Source organism: Astatotilapia calliptera, chromosome 10, assembly GCF_900246225.1.
Source record: "Astatotilapia calliptera chromosome 10, fAstCal1.2, whole genome shotgun sequence".
In the NCBI taxonomy this organism is placed as follows: Eukaryota; Metazoa; Chordata; class Actinopteri; order Cichliformes; family Cichlidae; genus Astatotilapia; species Astatotilapia calliptera.
The window spans coordinates 18,726,483-18,747,154 of record NC_039311.1 but is presented as its reverse complement, the minus strand read 5'-3'; the positions used below and the strand labels follow the sequence as shown (position 1 = coordinate 18,747,154).

At 41.1% G+C, this 20,672-nt stretch overlaps 1 protein-coding gene and 1 long non-coding RNA gene across 3 annotated transcripts; one reads left to right on the top strand and one right to left on the bottom strand.

The window, feature by feature from the left end:
* Positions 1-8,850: 8,850 nt before the first annotated feature.
* On the bottom strand, positions 8,851-13,085 carry LOC113031206 (pyruvate dehydrogenase E1 component subunit alpha, mitochondrial-like). 2 transcript variants are annotated; one of them, XM_026183185.1, is made up of 11 exons: positions 12,921-13,085; positions 12,467-12,535; positions 12,220-12,393; positions 11,903-12,029; positions 11,426-11,517; positions 11,211-11,303; positions 10,878-11,033; positions 10,290-10,361; positions 10,146-10,213; positions 9,666-9,774; positions 8,851-9,402 (listed from the first exon to the last, which is right to left on the bottom strand). In XM_026183185.1, the coding sequence occupies exons 1-11, from the start codon at positions 12,924-12,926 to the stop codon at positions 9,238-9,240; spliced, it is 1,131 nt and encodes a 376-aa protein (XP_026038970.1). In that variant the 5' UTR covers positions 12,927-13,085; the 3' UTR covers positions 8,851-9,237. The 2 variants fall into 2 exon arrangements, with proteins under 2 accessions (XP_026038970.1, XP_026038969.1); XM_026183184.1 differs by having other exon boundaries at positions 12,925-13,084.
* A 6,078-nt stretch (positions 13,086-19,163) lies between these two features.
* LOC113030965 (uncharacterized) lies at positions 19,164-20,672 on the top strand. The gene is made up of 6 exons (XR_003273668.1): positions 19,164-19,279; positions 19,382-19,475; positions 19,622-19,722; positions 19,840-20,099; positions 20,190-20,376; positions 20,549-20,672. It is a non-coding gene; the product is annotated as an uncharacterized LOC113030965 (long non-coding RNA).

The window sequence follows — 20,672 nt, the reverse complement described above, 5'->3', positions numbered from 1 at the left end:
ACCTGGTTAAATATGAACTTGTTTTGTCCATTTAGTCTGCTTCAGACTTTTGATAAACATTTTTCTACAATGTGTTATATTTACTAATGTGTTTTGGCAGTCATTGTCTAATTTAACTACACATGTTGTCCAAACGTGTGCTCCTGTTGTCATGTATAGAGAAAAAATAATAATAACACAATTTCTTTGGAGGTGCCTTTGAGAACACTCAAGGACACTGTACACAGCAGAATAATTAAAAGCAAGCAGTTTAATCAATCATAAAAGCACAAGACATGAAACAAATTTAAAATGGCAGAGTGGTTGGTTCTGTTGGATAACCATTTTATTTTAACAAGCCAAAAAATATACATTATATTTCTGCTTTTTAATGCATTTTTGTCTTACATGAAATGTATTTCAAATGTTTTTCATTTAGCAAACTAAGAGGAAAATAGCAGTTTGTCTCTGAGGCTCAGCACTCAACATAAACAATTTACATTTACAGACAGGTTTAAAGCTCCCCATCCCGGGACAACTTTTAAATATCTTGAGCTCGTTGTCTTAACCTTTAAAGCTAAAGCCAGCAGCTTTCTCTCTACTTACACAGCACAGTCAGCTTGCTTCTTTTGGTACAGTGGCTGTACTGTATTAGCAGATTATTACTGCATGAAATGAGAAACACACTAAGGATTTTGATGTAAGCTGGATTGAAGTGCCTGCCTGATGCTGGGACATCTGGGATATATTTTTTTTTTAAACTAAAGCGGGCCTTTTTCTAAATAAACGTAACAGCTCATCACCCCTCTACTAAAAAACAAAGATGAATGCTTATTGCCACTCCAATTATGAAAATACAGTCCATTGAAATACCTCAACATAAGGCACAATATAATATGTAGTAATATAACTAAAAAATTAACAACTAAAAAAAGCTTGAAAAGATGACAAATAAATAGCACACAACAACATGAAGCACAATGCAAAATACATTAAAAACAGTGCAGTGCAACAAGATGTAGTCATGTGAGAGTTCACTCTAAGTTAGTGGGTCTATATCTTACTTATTTTATAGTCAAACAGAGAAAGAACAAAGAATAAAATCAGCATCTAAGCAAGGAACCTTTTCACGTAATCCATCAAACTGACTAATATAACAACGGACATAAAAGGGAGACTGTTATTTATGTATTACCACTCAGTAAATCTAAACAAGTTCACCATTGTAACCAAGCTTTAATTTTATTCCCACTGTACGTCACCATGTTTTCCTTCACTATTGTTAGCTGCACATTTTTCTCCCTGTGTCTGTGTGGGTTCTCTCCAGGTACTCCAGCTGTCTCCACTCCCCCCCCCCCCCCATTTAGTTTTAATGTCCTTGCATTTAAAAATTATTATGAGTCACTAAATTTTCAACCAGTTTACAGGTACTTTAGTGTGAACATAATCCCCCTATGGGTGTGGTTACTTTTATGGGTAATCTACAAATGTTGACTACAAACTTTTCTAAACACAGTCAGTTTATTTCGACATGAGTTACCCAATCTTGCAACCCTGTGCAATTTATTGCATGGTTGCAAACTAAGAGGTAATATTCAATATTCAGCTGTGGGTAAGGTACTAACTGGGCAGGCACAGCTTGTTAGAATCAGAAAAAACAATTAATTTAGGTCACAAATTTATGGCACATGTAAGCATCCAGTGGCAGTTTTACAGTGGAAGTCATGATAATCTGATGTAGAACTGTAAGCAGTGCAACAATATTTTGATGTTACGTTCTGTAGCATTCTTGTCTTAACCTGTATTAGGCTTACATCTTTTCAAGGGATAAAGGTATTAGCTGATTTCAGTGAAGTATTTGTGAAGGTCCACCACTAAAAACAATCATGTGTTACATTCCAGGTCATACGGTTGAAACCGTATGTGCTGTCAATGTCAATGCCTGAAATTATAACCATTTAATTTGTTTAATATTTCATTGTTTTCACTTGATTAATATTGTAAATACATTAATCAGAGTAAGAGCAAACAGCAGTGCGATACTATTAAATAAGAGATCAAAATGGAAAATTAACTGCTATTATGCCTGAGATCCATCCAAGGCTCGATTATGATCCATCCGAGGCTCGATTATTTTCAGGATAGGTTGAAAAGTACCTCGGTTCTCTCTTTGAACACCATTGTGCAGGCTATGAAACACATAAGCCACAGTTAGTTGAAAGAGATGAAAAAGGTTTTATTGCCACTGGTATTGTTTGACTCCTTTTCATTGGAACAAAATTCACTGAGCAGATTAGGTGGCTTGGTGATCCATATAGTTTTTCCACCTCTTCATCTATCATTTCAAATATAAAGCAACACAGCTAATAGTTACCTGATCCAGTCTTAACTTTGCAAATTAAGAGAAATGGAGATTGGGAGAAATAAGGCCTCCATTTGTCAACACGATTAGTACTTCTGCCATGACATTTTTGACCAACTGAAAGCTTTTAAAAGAGCTTGATGCTAAAGAATGAAAATAGTCATGCCTTGAATTAACAAAAGCATGAACTAGTTTCTAGCATTGCTCAGTAATCAGGTGAAAGAAATCAGTGCTGCATATTTGTTTTAACATGTGGACTGGAGGATGTATCCTGGTCAAAAATGACTTCAAGATCACAGTGTAATAATAGGCGATAACTAATATTCATCCACATATAAAATACAGAAAGCTACATGAGGGTCATCCTTCCACATAAGACAGGGAGTTCTTTTCAGTTACACTTTATTTATTATTCAAAACAACAGTTGCATCAAGATTCTTTAAATTGTGGATTTGAAGACATTCAATACAACCATTAAAATGAAAATAAGCACCAGGACCAAACTCACACAGCACAAAACACAGGAGACAGAAAAAAGGAACAAAAAGGCAGACGTCAATATTTAATAACATAAAGGAAACAAAAAGAAATAAGCATAACCACAGAAACACAGGTAAAACAGACACCATGTCAAATATTTAAACAATTATTTAAACACTAAACATTAGAAGAGCAAGAGGCATCACAGACTTTGTGAATGCAACACAAATAGGGTTTCACATAAAAGAGTAAGGCTTCACCTAAAGCAGTCATCCGAGATCCAACATGCTCATTACAGGTCATAGGCTCCCACCTAGTGGCATCAACTGAATATCACATTCATATTCTGCTGGTGCAGCAAATAACACTGATTAACAAATAATCAACTGAACACAAAATATATCTTAATATTATTCAAGAGCCATTTTGAATTCCTAAAGAAGTCATCAAAAAGTAAACAGCTTGAATTTGTCTTTTCCCTGCTCCAAAATAAAAACACTCAAAGTACAGTAATTCATGGTAAATTTTGTTTTTGTTTGTGTTTTTAACAGCACTTTTCTACTCTGAGCACCCTTTGCTATGCTTAAGTGCTTTCTAGCTATGATTCAAACTCTGACGGATGGGTCAGCGATCAATTTGGGGCTAGTGTCTTGCTCAAGGATATCTGGACCTGCTAGTGACTGAACCACCAACCTTCCAGTTAGTAGATAACCTGGTGCCACCTGAGCTACAGCCATGTGGTAGAGCTATTCTTTTGCTACTGTGTATCACATTAATAACAATTCACCAAGTCACTAATCTCAGGGCACTTCATAATGTGAAGACTTTAAAACATTAAAGAGGTAATTCCAAATATTATCTCTGAGAAAGCACTTGGCACGTGCTCGGAAAAAGCTTTAGAAAAGCTATTATCAGGATGTGCCAAATGAAGCCCTTGAAGTGTCTTTGGAGAAGACCCTGAACCCCAGCTTGCTCCCAATGGCAGGTGAACACCTTGTTGTGGAACTACCATGCAAGGTGGTGCACGAGTGTTTGTTTGAATGGGTGAATAAGAAAGTCAATATAAAGAGCTTAGTTTTGGGTACAAAAAAGAATAATTCTTCATAAAAATCACCCATAAAACAATGTTTTGGGGGGCAAAAGTTGCACCATGACACAGATTAACAGAAACAAACATGGGTACCTTGGATGACATCTGTTTTGTGATAATTCACTGGAGGAAACTTCAAAAGGTACAGCTTGGATAAACTTTCAATGGTCATATGAAATAACCGATTGGTCAAAACAAGTTATAAGATATATTTTTTTAAAATTCTAACATCAGGTTTGTCATGACTCCATGAGTCTTTTTCTATTCTTTTTTTTATACACTCACAAATGTAGCTTACACCTGTTAAACGGAGAAACAACATGTGCACATGAATTTTGTAATACTGCAATACCCCACTTTGCAGTTATTTATTTGTAAAAAATGTTTGGAATCATGTATGATTTTCGTTCCACTTCTCATGTGTACACCGCTTTGTGTTGGTCTTTCACGTGGAATTCCAATAAAATTGATTCATGTTTGTGGCTGCAATGTGACAAAATGTGGGAAAGTTCAAGGGGGCCGAATACTTTTGCAAGCCACTGTATCCAAATGATTAATCTGTTTTTCCAAAGTCTGTTTTGCTTTTTTTTTTTTTACTTTCTTTCGCCTTCTTGGAACTATATCCCACACATTTGCCATTTATGATTGTAAATGGCAAATGGACTGATTCTTATCTAGCGCTTTTCTACTCTCCCTACTCAAAGCACTCTATACAACATGCCTCATTCACCCATTTGTACAAGCACTTCTATTCACAAGTGCAAACTAACCTGCATTCACACTCTGATGAACGCATTGGGGTTAGTATCTTGCCCAAGGATACTTGACATGCAGACTGGGGAAGCCAAGGATCGAACCACCGACCTTCCGATCAGTAGCTGATCTGTTCTACCACCTGAGCCACGACCACTAAAGTAAAACCGTCATAATGGTGGTTTTACTTTAGTGCAAACAACTTACGAGAATTTCAAAGCTGTTCTTAGCACTCCGACACTGGTCTCTCAATCTCCCGTTGGAGAGTCACGAGCTTCTCCGTGATGTTATCAAACTTGTGCTCAGAGAGCCGATTCTGAGAACTCACGACCGCAGTGAGCTGCTCCATGATGTGATCCAACTTTCGCTCAGAGGTGTTATTCTAAGTGGACTTCTCCTTGATGTAATCCAATGTACGCTCAGAGGTCTTATTCTGAGTATTCACGGCAGCCGTAAGCTTCGCCAAGAGCCAAACGAGCTTATTATCTGTGGTACTTTTTGTGTCATAATCAGGAATCATTGAGATCATTTAGAAAATGGGAAACGTATACCTGACCTAGAAGATTTTGAGAAAAAGCATAAAGTGTAAGGAACAGAGACGTGTTTGATGTGCAGATTGTGAGAGCTCCGTCTTAAAATGTTCGTGCATAAAAGTCCCGTTTTTACCTACATTTTGATGTTCACCTGATTTCTGATCTACATTCAAATGCAGTCATATCAAGAAAGATATACTCATAAAATGAACAGAATTATAAGTCGAAGCAGTCAGATTTGCTTCTTTTTTGTTTTTTTTCCTCTGGGTCTTAATTTCAGTTTAGAGTTCAGCCAGCTGGGTAGCAATAATTTTCTGTCTGTCTTCAATTTGTTCTAAAGAGTCTTCTTTCAGCTCTCGGTCAAGAGTCTCTACCTTCAAATCATCAAGGGCCTTGTTGGAGCAGAGCTGGGATTTAAGGTCCCTGATTTCTGTGTTGAGTGTCTCTTGATCCTACCCATGTTTAACTGACTGCTCCTTCAGTTGATTTTGAGCTTCTAGGAGCTGTTGCTGGAGCATTTCTATCTGTTCTTGTTGATTCTTGCACTGGACCTCAAATTCAACCTCCTTAGAAGATTTCAGGCTTACAAAGTCTGTGTGTGAAGCCTCTGTGGTTTGAGTGGCAGACTCCGCTCTGTTGCAGGGTGGCTGATTTGTTGCTGCAGGGAAAGGATCACATCATCCAGTTTGGTAATATAAAGCAACCTTGTTAGCAACTTCCAGTTTCCAAAAAAAGCTGGTTCTGATGATAGTGGGAAGCTTGCAGTTGCTGTCTGAGAGCAGAAATCTTGTCCCATGGATTATACTGGCCTTTGCCCTTATGAAATCTAAATTTGAAATAGGGCTGATGTTGCCAAGTCCCTCCATTAGGCCTAGGGTTTTGTCCGCTGGGGTTATTCACATTTCCCTGTGTGTCCATATTCATGTCCTCCTTTGCTTCTGAAATAGTGAAGGATTCAGGGTTTCCTCTTACAGAAGTTGCTTAAGTGTTTTCTTGCATTTCTTGATTTTTAGGGCTTGTTCCTCAGCCATGCTGTTTTGCGAATCAAGAAGAGCCCGAGTATATGCCCGAGTAACTGCTCCTCAGGCACTTTTTCGTTTTTTTGCACTTTTTTTTCCTTGGTTCTGGTGACCATTTTCATTTGTGCTTCTGCCATTGTAGATTCTTCAGCGTTTGCATCTACGTTTCTCTGCGTCTGCGTTTCTCTGCGTCTGCCTTATCTTAGTTTTAACAACCAGGTTGTTTTTACACTAAAAGCACTAAACAGTAAAAGCTACTCTAACAGAATTGCAGTAAAAAATAAAACAAAAGCAAAACATACGTTTTAATAAACGGATGTTAAAATAAACCTAACCGAAGTAGAAGATGACTGTTTAGCGGGAAAGTATTAGACTATCAAGAGATTCTCACTCATAATAAATTCTTTCATAATGTAAACTAAGACAGCGGTCCCCAACCCCCGGACCGGTACCGGTCCGTGAGAGTTGAGACTCGGGTGTGAAACTTATCGTTTTCAGGGTTTTTATTGGTTTTTAGCGTTATTTTGTTATCGTTTTTTTCCATTAACTCTGTTTTTCTGGTTGTGTTATGAATAAACCTTTTTACGGTACCGGTACTAGTTTTATTTTGTTGTATTTATCCGCGACACCTTAAAGGCCGGTCCATGAAAATATTGTCGGGCACAAACTGGTCCGTGGCGCAAAAAAGGTTGGGGACCACTGAACTAGGACATGTAGAAAACTTTCATATTTTGGAAAAGATATTTATTAACATTATCCAGTGATCATCATATTGTTCTGAGTGTTACTGAATGACTGTAGACAGCGGGATCTTGGTGGATGCCTAGGGGACAGAATGTCATCTATGTTTATTTTTAAATCTAATTTCATTGCTGAAACTATGAAACAACAGGCTGTAGAGGGAGACTTTAATACAGGTTGACTAATTCGTACTATCATATCTGATGTAGAAAAATCTGTATAGATTTAGCATAATATATTAAAAGTTTATTTGAATAATCCAAGTATGCAAACTAAATATCACAGGAGAGCTTATGAGACCCCAAATACTGACGAGGTCCAGTTCAGAGATGCAGGATTAGCAGAGGTGAAGCCTAGAAGACAGCTGGCAGCTGCAGCCATGCATGTCAGTACCCACCTGTCACAAAGAGCATTCCTAATTCTGCATAACTGTAAGCATTGAAGCAAACTGCCAATTGGATACTTCTTTACACTCTCACTGTCCTTTGGATGAAACCCCCCCCCAAAATTCAGCCAACAAGATTTTGACTGGTCTCTTAATGCAATTGACACACTCTCTTCGGCAAGCAGCCTGGGTTCGGAAGAGCCCAACCGTCCTACAGGGACGTTTCCTGTCAGATACACAATGGACGGGTGAAGGAATTGGTGCGTTGTGTGCCTGGGAGGACTGTCGATTGAGATTTATACCTATTAAGAGCCATGATAACAGGGTTCCTGCTGATTGGAACTGGCTGGGCTCTGGCTTATTGAAGAAAGCGGTTACAGCTGTTCAAAACCCCACAAGGCTGGCTGCGTTGATCGAAGCGATGGGAAGGGCCATGAGTACTTAGACTGTGCTCATTGAACGCAATATGGATAAGATCTTGGAGAAGCTCACAGCTCTTCAACGAGAAATTGATAGACCAGGTGACCAGTGACGGACATTAGACCAACTGTGAAAAATGCAGTTTCCCCGAAAGTTGATTCTGTTCATCTGGATGTAGAAACTTTCACCACATACCCACCCATGTTGCTTGTCACGTGAGTTTATGGTGTTGAGGTGTGAATGCATGTTATTGTTGTGCTGAGAAGTTAGTTTTCCATTCACATACTTATCCTCTACCAGCCCCCACCATTCCATTGTACATTTCATTGTTTGGCTTCCAAGCTACCTGTTCTGCCCCATCTCTAATGGGACTTAATGTGTAATGTTTGGAAGGGGTCCAACTTCACTGCAGGCAACTGAGAAATAGAGGCTCAATCATAATGAAAGGTAATCAGGCCTGAGGAGACTCCACTACCAGAAGGTGACACTGTAGACATTGAGAATAGCTGCAAGCACCTGGAAGTCCCACAGCGAAAAAGAAAACATGAAGTGGCTGCAAGGATAGCTGCAACCTGGAGGGTTTTCACCATACACCACATTAGTTTAGATGAGTGGGACTAAACCTGAAGTACTGGTGTGCTAATGCTACAAAAATTAGCGACTTCTTGGGAAAGGGATCAAGTAGGGTATTTCTTGAGTGTCCCTTAGAGAAGGCTACATAGACCATTCTGATAAAATTTGATCATGCACTAGTTTAAAGCCATTTTCCTCTTAGTTTTGTAGGTATTGAGACTAGACATTCATAGACCATTGTTCTTTGTCAGAGCTGCAACCATAATCTTAAGACATTGAAGCCTAAAGTTTGTTAAAGTTGGCCTGAAGTCTAAATCCAGCAGTGACAGAAGCATGTTAAGTCTTCAGATGCACAAACTTGTCACCCAATGTTAGGGTTCACATTTCTAGTTCAAGTCAAGCCTGAAATGAATCCACTCTTAAAGGGCCTCAGGATTTGAGTACTATGCAAACACATCCGCTCAACTTGAGTCAGATTAAACCTTAGACAGTTGTGTCAAGAAAAGTTACCATGTGAAGACAAGCACTTTCTCAATTTGACTTCTTTAAGCATATGGAGCACAAAGCCATGTTAAGGTCATACATCCTTTGACACTAAACATTTACAGCACCTCAAAAATTACTAGATTACACAGCAAATAATCTAGTCAGAGATTTAAGGAATGTGGCTGAAGTAAAAAGATGAAATCTACCAGAAGCCAATCACTAAACATTTCTGGCCAATGTAAATATGGTGAAGAGCATAAATGTAGGTATAAATCTTACACTGATAACATTAACACTTCACTGTAGCAATTTCAAGACTTGAGGTAGTAAAGTGAACCTGATCTTGTCCTCTCTGGTGTGAGGCTCAAGTTTAACGTACATTGTGTGCATTAAGGACAGGCGGTTGTCAAAAGCTTTAGCTAAGAGACTTCAGCTTGGTCCACAGGTTTGTTCCGCGCACCTCAAAAGGCGGCTCATTGTAGAAGATGTGGTTGCACAGTTCTTCCAGTGGGGGCTCTGGGTCTGTGGTGGCAAACTGAGCTGCATCCTCAATCTCCTTCCTCACTTCCACATCAATTCCCTACAGAAATGACAGTTAAACAAGGCATCTCCCAGTATAGGAGGCAATTCTGCAAGACATGTGATGAAACCTGGAGGATCTCATTTTAAATGGAGTTGCAGCCCTTTCATTATCCTCACATGTAAAGCATGCCATTAATACTAGTTCAAGTGAGATCACAAATGTTAGTATGCTTAGCTAGTCAGACTTCCATTACTCGCTGCAAAGAAAAGGTCTAAACTGTCAGAAGTGTTGCTCATAAGTTTGATTTCTGCATCTCCTACCTTGAGTTCCTCCACACTAGCCATGTTGTGGCTGAGCATGTGGTCCTTTAGCATGGCGATGGGGTCACTCTTACTGCGCACTTCCCAGATCTCCTCACGTGTGCGGTAGCTAGAGGGGGAGATGGTGCAGCAGTTGTAGGGATGCACAAGGGTTGCCAAAAAATGTTCTTTGAGCATTTAAAAGTGATTTAGATGCTCAAAGTGAAAAATTAGTGCCTTGAAATTTTCAATAAGCCATTTCTATGCAGATTAGAAACTGATAGACTTAAGTTATTTTGAAGCATCAAGTCTGTCAAATGGAGAAATCTAGCAGAAGATACTGAAATTCTGTAGGCAGAACTAGCCACTACAGAGGGCATACATGAGACCAAGGAGCAGAGATCAGAGCCACAGGAATGGCAAAGGACATTTGTAAGATTAAACAAGAACTTGAGCCAGCTTAAGTTGCTGCAACTTAAGCTGGCTCAAGTAGATGTTTACCTAAGTCCAGGATCGCTCATGCTGTGTCCATGATAGCGGTATGTCTGGAGTTCCATGAGAATAGGACCCTGAGCAAAGGACAAAGAATTTCAGCGAGACAAGTTTCATATCCTGCACATGACAATTAAGCATTTTGAAACATACCTTCCCAGAGCGACAGTGATCAGCAGCAAATCTGGTTGCTTCCCGGACACAGAGAACATCCATTCCATCCACCTGTGCACAGTTACTGAGTTTTAATCTCATTTTACCAAAAAAACAAACAAACAAACAAAAAAAAAAACAAAAACTGACAGGGTCCATATGCAAGTCCATGGTTGCACCAGACAAATTTTAAATTAGTCAAACCTACAAGGAGTCAGACTTGGTATACTTTTCTGTATTGCAGTCTGATAGTGAACTTCAGAATTCAACATTAGACTAGTGTGTGAGAATGGGTGGATGACTGAATGTGTTAAGTGGTTTGGGGTCCTTAGGGACTAGTATAGCACTATACAAAATACAGGCCATTTACCTGACCATTTGAGGCTGCCATTTCTCACTTCCAGCTAGTTTGCATTGTGTTTGAAACAAAGAGTTCAGACATGCATTTTTAACTAAACAAACCCAGATTGAATAATTGCCATTTTGATTAAAGAGTGCAAGACTTTGCAAAATGAGAGCAACTGTCATTTTGAGCTGCACTATTTTACAAGTAATGAGAGATGTGCCGAAGCACGCCAGACCCCCTACCCTCAGACCAGGAATGAACTCTCCTCTCTTGTAGTAATCTGTGCTGGCTGCAGCTCGCTCCACTGAGGTGCCCATGGCATAGCGGTTGTTCTCACAGACAAAGATAACAGGCAGCTTCCAGAGAGCAGCCATGTTGTACGTTTCAAAGATCTGGCCCTGTTGAATATACACAAGGCTTTTTAAAGGTTGTCCTGCAAAGTTGTGAAGTTACAGCTTCAAGACTTCCTAGAGTTTAGTCATGTTGTGCATTTAGCACATATTTGACAGATACTGGCCGTGCAGAGCCAAGCGTTGCTCTTCAACCCATTTACATACAAAATAAAAACTACATACCTGGTTGGCAGCACCATCACCATAGAGACAGACACACAGCTCATTGTTGCCCAGGTAATTGCAAGCAAGTGCAACACCAGCACCCAAAGGAACCTAGAGAAATCCCACATTGTGTGGACATTAGTGTTAAAGTCTAAATGTACAACAAGTGTCAGTTCCAAACCAATGACATGTTTAAACCATAGAAGGCAAAAAGACACGTAGATGACATTTACCTGAGCACCAATAATTCCATTTCCACCATAGAAGGTTTTGCAGTACATGTGCATAGAGCCGCCCTTGCCCTTTGCAATTCCACCTCTTCTGCCTGTGCATGGAAAACATTAGTTGACATAACGAAAGTATTTCCATCTCAGAGTACTTATTGCCATTTGTTCCTTGATTCAGTGATGCCAAAAACGTCTTAGAGCCTTAATCTCAAGGAGTAAACCACCAAGGGCAAGCCACAATTGTGCCACCTTCATCCAATTAGGGAGACATTTCTATTGTCATCTTGTAACTGTAGTACTCCATGTACTGGGCTCTTTAGGATAATCTTTAAGTTTCTGAACCTCAATAGCTTGACTTTTTCGAAATATTAAAAACCTGTCAAGTTACTCTGGCAAGAACTGAACACTTACAACTGCCACGTTCACAGTGGAGTTGCCAAAATGAGTCCCATGTTTACTGATCTTTAGTCTTCAACAACTCACCAGTGAGCTCAGCCATGATCTCCTTGACAGTCCCTCCCCGGGTGTAAGTGTAGCCATGGACACGATATGCTGTGATCAGGTGGTCTGACAAGTTAATTGAGGCTTCAAGACCAACAGCACAGGCTTCCTATTATGAGAAAACAACTTCACGTGTCTGGACCTAAAGGGAGATTCTGAAGAGTAGCCAAAGAGTATTTTACAATAATAGTACTGTGTTACTGCAATCAGATTGCAGTTCAAAGCCAGTTTCAGATCTTTAGCAGGTATTCAATGTATACCAGCCATGAGTTTCATTGTAGATGAAGAAAAAACCCAACCTGGCCATCATACAAGTGACAGAATCCTCTAATCATCTTCTGCTTGTACAGCTGATCTGCCTTCAGCTCCATACGTCTCATGACCTGCATTGTGCGGTAGTACTGCAGACCCTCATCACGAGTCAAAACCACCTGAGTGGCAGGGCCCTCATCCAGCAGGAAGAGGTCACATTTCTGGAGAAGCAAATACCCATGAGTCAGAGTGCCAAGTGCCAGTCTGTGTTCAAGACCTCACTGTCAATCTTACCTTTATTTCAAAGGTAGCCCGAGTTGTGAAATCAGTGAATGTGCGTGCTGACATAATCAGTGCAGCACCCTGTTGAAACAAATTTAAGCACTTAGTCTTTAAAAGCAATGCATGTCATATGGAGACAGCCACAGAGATGATGCTTCCAAGACATTTTTTCCTCAAGCGCTGTTCCCATTAATCACTCAATGCAACTAAAACACTAGTGGTTCTTTCCCCAACAAGCCAAAAGAATGTCTCCTTTGTAGAACCAGGTTTGTAGTTAAGCCATGCACTGAACAGTCTTTAAGCCAACTGTCAGTTTCCAGTAGTCTCAAGCCATCATCTGAAACAAATTAAAAGTTCTTATCCAGTGCAAATAATATTTTAGCACTAAAGCTTTAATGTTTAAATAAAAACAAGAACAAAAAACAAAGATTTTAACTCAGGTCACAATAAAATAAAAACTGAGTACTTGCATTCTTCCAGGCAGTCACTCGAAACACACTTGCAATACTGGCCAACATTTCGCCTACACTAACCCAAGACACAACTGTCCTTGTGGCTTAGGGCCTCTTCCCTGTCTTAAATATTGGCAGCTAAAAAACACAGCTGACGGCGATCCCTCTGATGTGCATAGCACAGAGTGAAGTGAAAGCACCGGAGGTAATCAGGGTAAAGTGACTGCACCTGCAGGAAGGAGTGGAGTTCGTTAACAGTTTACTGATTAAAGGATTGGATGCTGTTGATTTTAAAAGAAAATGTAGGCATACTATTGATGATCATAAAGAGCCTGATACTCTCAGGTGATCTGTGTGCCGTGATAAATGGGGTGTGTTTTATTGAATAAAGGGTGTTAAATTATTGTGTAGAAGGTGTAAAATTGGTGTGATAAAACTTGGCCATAGCCGTGTTTGGCCCACTGTGGTTGCCACATTTCATACTGTGTCGTATACTTTTTAAACAAGGAAAATTGCTGCATGAGCTTGTTAGGATCCTTGAAATCAATTTTTAAAATAAAATAAAACATAATAAAGGATCTGTCTAACTTGGGAGCTGGTGTCATACTGACGTAACCACAGTCTCAGGCCTTGATCTGTTTCTGTTACATCCTACATGTCTTTGAAGAAATATTCTCAGTCCAGCTGAGGATGTGGTCCCTGCCAGTCATAATGGTAGTTTAAATGCCCTTTTAGGTATGACCTATACGTTTCTGCAGTATGTCTATCCACTTTGTAAAGGTATTTGTATAAATTTGTGTTACAGAATCAATCACAACCATTAGTTTCATATCTGCAATAAAACCTTTCACCTATATAGCATAACAGTGCAATTCTTTAATGCTTCTTTTTTTTTTTTTTTTGTTCCGTTTGGATCTTTAGCCATCAGAATTTTGTCTGAGCAAGAAGATTGCCAGCGATTTATTTACCAATGGATTCTTTGCCATATGTCATTTGATTGACCTTATTATAATTATGTTGTTTTTCTTGCTACAACGGACAACATGACTGGGAAGGCTCAGGACCCAGGGGAGAAGAGACGGGCCAAGGAGTGAGCCGTGTGTAGCCGATGCCACACCCCAGACACACAGAACACCAACGCATCCGACACCGAGGGAGTACCGCCAGCATGGCAGGGTAAGATGTGTGTGTGGGTAGGAGATAGGCAAAACTTCCAAAACACTTGTAAGAGGAGGCCTGAGATGTCGCCCAGAGAGTGACGTGAGTCTGATACCGAGCAAGAGCCTGGACCATCATAAGCACACAGACAAGGAGTACAGGATGCACAACAAAAAAACAAACAGTGTCCCATTCCCACCCTCATGGCTCTCATATGCACTTACTCCACACTCAACTCAACTAACGTGGAGACAGACATAAAGAGACGTACACACGATCACACTCCCCAAGCGTACTCTATGAACCGGGTCTAGGTACCCTTGCCCCTGGAGGGGGGAACTGCACCCAGACCCAGGTGGTGTTACCCTTTTCCCTGCGGTGGGGAGAGGCAGACCGCCCCGACTCCGCAGCAGCAGGGAGGCCCCACACTCCAGACCGCAGTCGGACGGCCAACTCCTCCTAGTCCCCCCGCTCCAGCAGGTCGCAGAGAATGGGGGTGAGAGATGCTTCTTTAAGCTGTTTCAGCTATTAAACTTTGATGATGGCTATAACTTCACCTCGGTGTGTCCTTGGTCCTCCAGGTAGATGCCCGAGATTTTTGAAATCTGGTGAGTGAGATCAGACTGCAGAGATCCTGATCCTGTAAAAAAAAATTAGGAGAAAAAACATCACTGCACACTTTCATGAAATGAATTAAAGTTGATGAAAGGAAGAAAAACAGGTTAAATTAGAGCAGAGCTCTGGGAAGCAAAACAATACAACATCATCAGTTTTTATTAAATGTGATCTTCAGCCATTAAATTGTGATGGAGACGGCAAATGGTAAATGGCCTGTATTTGTATAGCGCTTTTCTAGTCCCTAAGGACCCCAAAGCGCTTTACACAACCTGCCATCCACCCATTCACACACACATTCACACACTGGGGCGCACTGACAGAGGCTCCCCAGGGTGCAATACCAAGCCAAGTGTGTGACCCGGGAATCTACTGAGCAGGCGATCGGTTTATAGCTTGAAACTTACACACACGATCACTGAATGCACTTCCTGCTGTGAGACAATGCCAACCACCACTGTCCACATTGTCCACATTCATTTAATTTTTAAAAAAAAAGGTCTTTGTAGAGTTTAATAAGTTCTCTCTACTATACAGCATATGCACTTTGCACAGGCTATAAGCATTCATCTGCACAGTAAAATGGTTACATCTATGTCACGCATTTATTTTTATTTGGTTTTGATTTCCTGCCCTGTATCAAATCCATCATAGACTCTCAGCTACAAGTACCGATACACTAATAAAATATTGAAACTGATTAGGTACAGTCTACAATCTTTCCATGCATAACATGAATAATCCAGATTGAGGTTGTCATAATGAAAGGGTTAAATAGCTGTTAGTGTGCCTTGTTTTGCAGCATGTTTCACAATATAAAAAAACATAATGTCACATCTGATTTAAAAACATGAGGACTTACACGTAAGCTGTAAATAAGCCGTCCTTATCTTTGAATCTAACCTCTCTTCTTCCTCTCTTGTGCGCTTTCTTATCTTTTTCCATCTCTGAGTGAAGTTAGGTCTCTTTTTTTTCTCTTCCTGTGAAATATAGCAGCTGGACCTTTAGCTAGCAACACACTGTGACAAACTGCACACAAACAATTTGTGTGCAGTTTGCTAATGTTTGTTGGTTTGTTAAGGCTCAAATAGGTTTGACGTGATGATAAAATAATTACCCCCAAATGTGTTAAAGCAAAAGTAACAAGACTGTTTTGAAAAGGAATAGAAAGTACTGTTACACCCCGGCCTAGGCAACCGGCGTGCAACGCAGGAAAATAAAAATAAGGAAAAAACACACGACAAAAAAACCCCCACTAAGTCTCTCCACCAAATTCCCAAAACGGAAGTGTCTCAAAACGAAAGTAATGACAAAACCCATTTACAGCTATTTACAACAAACTATTTATTTTCAACCCAGGGGGAGATCGCGACCATGACATACTGAAACACAAGGCTTAAATACATAGAAGGAGCAATCAGGGAATGGACCACAGGAGGGAAACACAGCTGGGGCAAATTAGACCTGACGAGACAAGGAAACATAAATTGAACACACTAAGATAACACAGACTTTCAAAGTAAAGCAGGAAATACATGACAGTCACGCAAAAAAACAAAAAACTGACAACACCGAAACGTAACAAGTACATATATTTATTTAAAAATGCATGGAGTAAAAATAAAAAGTAAAAACTACTCACGGAAAGTACAGTACCTGGAAATTGTAATTTAGTACACCAACAAAATATTTGTACTTTGTTACTTCCCACCTCATGTGACAACAAGGCGGAGAGAGGTGCTTCAGCCAAGATTTTCAAAACATGATGTTAGGATGCCTCGGTCGCCGACCCAGGGTTTTTGAGTTTATGTTATTATTTATAATTTCTAGTTTTTGGTTTCTTTGAGTTCCGTCTTATGGCTTATGTCTCTGTCGTCTTTAGTTGCTCTGTCTCCCCTATCACCTGCATCCCCTTGTCTAGTTCGCGTCTATGTGTATCTTAAGTTCCTATATCCCCGTGTTCAGTCAGTGTTTGTGTCTGCCCAGTTCCCACGTCTCTGTTCCCTTTGTAGTGCCTGCATGTGAGTCTGTGTCTTTGTTCAGTCTGTGTTATGTGTTTCCTGTTTTACTTTGAAGGTCTCTGTCTTTTCTCAGTGTGTTCAGGTTATGCTTCTTTGGTCTCGTCAGTTCTGATTTGCCCCAGCTGTGTTTCCCTCCTGTTACCCATTCCCTGATTGCTCCCTCTGTGTATTTAAGCCCTGTGTTTCTCTGTGTCCGTGTTGCGATCTACCGTTTTTTTTTTTAGCTGTGTGTTCTGTCATTCCTCTAGTTTAAGTTTGTTTTGAGTTTTTTCAGTTATGTTATATTTTTTGAGTACTTAATTAAAGCCTTTTTGAGTTCACGTCTGTCTCCGGAGTCTATTCCTGTCTGCACACAGCCACACCTAACAGAAGATCGCGACCAGAACATGGACCCTGCAGACTCTTTTTCCTTTGAGCTCAACGGCGAGATGGAGCGGCTGGTGCGCCTGCTCGACCGCATCGCCCAGTCCCCGGATTTAAGGACCATGGCAGTGGGGCTGAGCGCGGTGGAGGCCATCATTCGGCATAATCCCCGGCTTAGCCAGTTCGCTAAGGACACTGAGTTGGGGAACACCATAACTGCCTGGAGAGAGCAGGTCAGGGCTAGTGAGCTTGCTCTCAACCTCACTGCATCTTCCCCACCGCTGCCGCAGGACAACGCACACTCTGCTTCATCGCCACTACAGGCTTCCTCCCCTTCCTCATGCCAGCTGGGACCTTGTTCGCCTGTCCGTTCGCCTGCCTTTTTCCTGGCGGCTGTGTGGTCGGAGGATGAGGAGGAGGTCTCCGTTTCTCCACCGGTTCCTGTTCCCTCGTCTAAAAGGAAGCGACGCCTCCGTCGCTCCTCTCCTCGGTCATCCGTTCAGCTTCCTGTCTCCGCTGGAGGGTCCGGGGAACCGCTTCAGCCACCTGCCTCCGCTGGAGGGTCCGGGGAACCGCTTCAGCCACCTGCCTCCGCTGGAGGGTCCGAGGAGCCGCTTCAGCCGCCTGTCTCCGCTGGAGGGTCCGAGGAGCCGCTTCAGCCGCCTGTCTCCGCTGGAGGGTCCGAGGAGCCGCTTCAGCCTCACGCCACGTCAGCTGGAGGGCCCGAGGAGCCCGTTCAGCCTCACGCCACGTCAGCTGGAGGGCCCGAGGAGCCGCTTCAGCCTCACGCCACGTCAGCTGGAGGGCCCGAGGAGCCGCTTCAGCCTCACGCCACGTCAGCTGGAGGGCCCGAGGAGCCCGTTCAGCCTCACGCCACGTCAGCTGGAGGGCCTGAGGAGCCCGTTCAGCCTCACGCCACGTCAGCTGGAGGGCCTGAGGAGTTTATGTTATTATTTATAATTTCTAGTTTTTGGTTTCTTTGAGTTCCGTCTTATGGCTTATGTCTCTGTCGTCTTTAGTTGCTCTGTCTCCCCTATCACCTGCATCCCCTTGTCTAGTTCGCGTCTATGTGTATCTTAAGTTCCTATATCCCCGTGTTCAGTCAGTGTTTGTGTCTGCCCTGTTCCCACATCTCTGTTCCCTTTGTAGTGCCTGCATGTGAGTCTGTGTCTTTGTTCAGTCTGTGTTATGTGTTTCCTGTTTTACTTTGAAGGTCTCTGTCTTTTCTCAGTGTGTTCAGGTTATGCTTCTTTGGTCTCGTCAGTTCTGATTTGCCCCAGCTGTGTTTCCCTCCTGTTACCCATTCCCTGATTGCTCCCTCTGTGTATTTAAGCCCTGTGTTTCTCTGTGTCCGTGTCGCGATCTACTGTTTTCTTAGCTGTGTGTTCTGTCATTCCTCTAGTTTAAGTTTGTTTTGAGTTTTTTTCAGTTGTGTTATATTTTTTGAGTACTTAAAGCCTTTTTGAGTTCACGTCTGTCTTCGGAGTCTGCACCTTGGGTCCTATTCCTGTCTGCACACAGCCACACCTAACACATGATGTGTCCTACAAAAACCATCAGAGTTCAGAACAGGCTTAACCTATACGTAAAGCTATCACCTGGGGATTTAACTGCAAATTAAACCATAACATATGGGCTCCATGGAGCGCCAGCCTGCTGCCTCAACATGCAGAAGCTGCCAGTGGCAGTTTGGATAGGATGTAGAAGGTAGGAGAATCCAAACAAAATATCACTGCAAACTTTAAATATGCAAGTACAAATCTAGCAGCACTTTCTGGATGAAAGCATGAGGAAAACTCTCTCTGGGTCCCTCCCATGTAGCTTTGACTGGAAACAGCTTCTGCAGAATTGTCTCCTGAGCAGTCCCAGTTATTATCGCCACATTCATCAGATTCACAGGATACGGTCATCCTTTCAGACAGCCCTTTTAGGAAATGTCAGAAGCTGGATGCAGAAGCTAAGCAAGTAAGAGTTAGCAGAGTTCCCCATTCTTCTAACAGTATAATTTTTGTTTGTAGCTTAAGTGCTCTGAACTGTGGTTATATCAACATGTAGAATGTTTTTTATTGTTTTCCAATTGTTGGAATCGATTCTCACCAGCAAACCTGGTGGAGAACGTATAATAAATGAATACAATCAAATATAAAGTCCCTGGTGGATGAAACCAGAAGAAAAATGGTCAACATACTGGTAGCTGACTTGACAGAAAAAAATGGGTAATTTATTTCTGGCCCTTTGATTTTTACTATCATTTTCAAATGATTTTAAATCTCTAATTCCAGGGAAGCTGACTAGTCCTTTTCCTTTTGATCTTGCAGTACATCACCACTATGACAGGTAAAAGAAATGTATGCCAGAGGAATTGTAACCTTTTTCCCTTACCTCAGTGACCCGTACTCCAAAAATGGCTATGTAAGTAGCTCACAGTAATAACTGATACAACTAAAATCGCATTTAATCATTTTAAATCCTGCCAAAATGTACGTCCTTATCAACTGTTCATTGTTACATAACTGATAAATGAATAAACAAAATGTCTGTACATGTCACTCTCCAAGGAACATTATTATGATTGCGAAAGTGGCACTGGTTACTTGGCCTGGAGGATAAAAAACCATACAGAGATGGACTGCTAAAGGGAGGCGATTATCATCTGGAGGTAACACTTATAATTCAGTGGAAATACAGTATACAGTTCCAAATTGTGGTACTGTATTAATAATGGTTATCAAATGTTGTTATTAGTTTTGATAAAGCTGTATTTCGTATTGTCTAGCACCAGGAGATGGGTCATCGGGTGAAGTCCGGTGTGGTGGACCAACTGTCAGACGAGAGTTGCAGTTTGTTACAGAGAAGTTACTGAGTGAGGATGAGTGCAAGGAAGCAATTTCTCTGATGAAACATTCAGCTGATAAAGACACAGTAAAGAAGAAGATTAAGTTGACATTTGTTTATCGACACAACATGGTCCTTGACCCCCTGCTGTCAAGCAACATACTGTCTGTTTTTCCACATTTCAAAGATATCAAAGGCTTGGTGAATATTTGTCATTACTTTGACAATGTAAACACATTTTATTTTTTGCAGATAGCAGATATAATTCTCTATTCTCTATCCCTGTTACAGATCGAACAGGATTTTGTACTGATGTTTGGTGAGGATGTATCAGGCAGGTTGCTGAAAAGGTGGCCAACAACATTCAAAAGAAAGATTATCCAACAAGGAAGAAAGCTTCCTTCAACCAGTGACCTGAAAAAACTCTTGCTGGCAGTTGACTCTCCTGAGGATGCCACTGAATTTAATGCTGACATTGGTGAACTGTTGTTTCTTGGATTAGCACATTTATAGCATATATAATGTTTGTCACAGAACAGCTATCCTTTTTGTATTTTGGGTCTACTCAAACATTTTGTCAATGCAGATGCATTGAAATGTGTTGTTGATGATGATGATTCAACTTTATTAAAAACAAATATTTTTTGCAGGCTGGGACAGTGACCTCTCAGCAATTCTATTGCTATTACATCTGATTCCACCATCCGGTCAGGGTCAGAAGAGACCAGGAAATGTATCAGCTTCTTAAACAGAACGGCATCTTGTTGTCTTCAA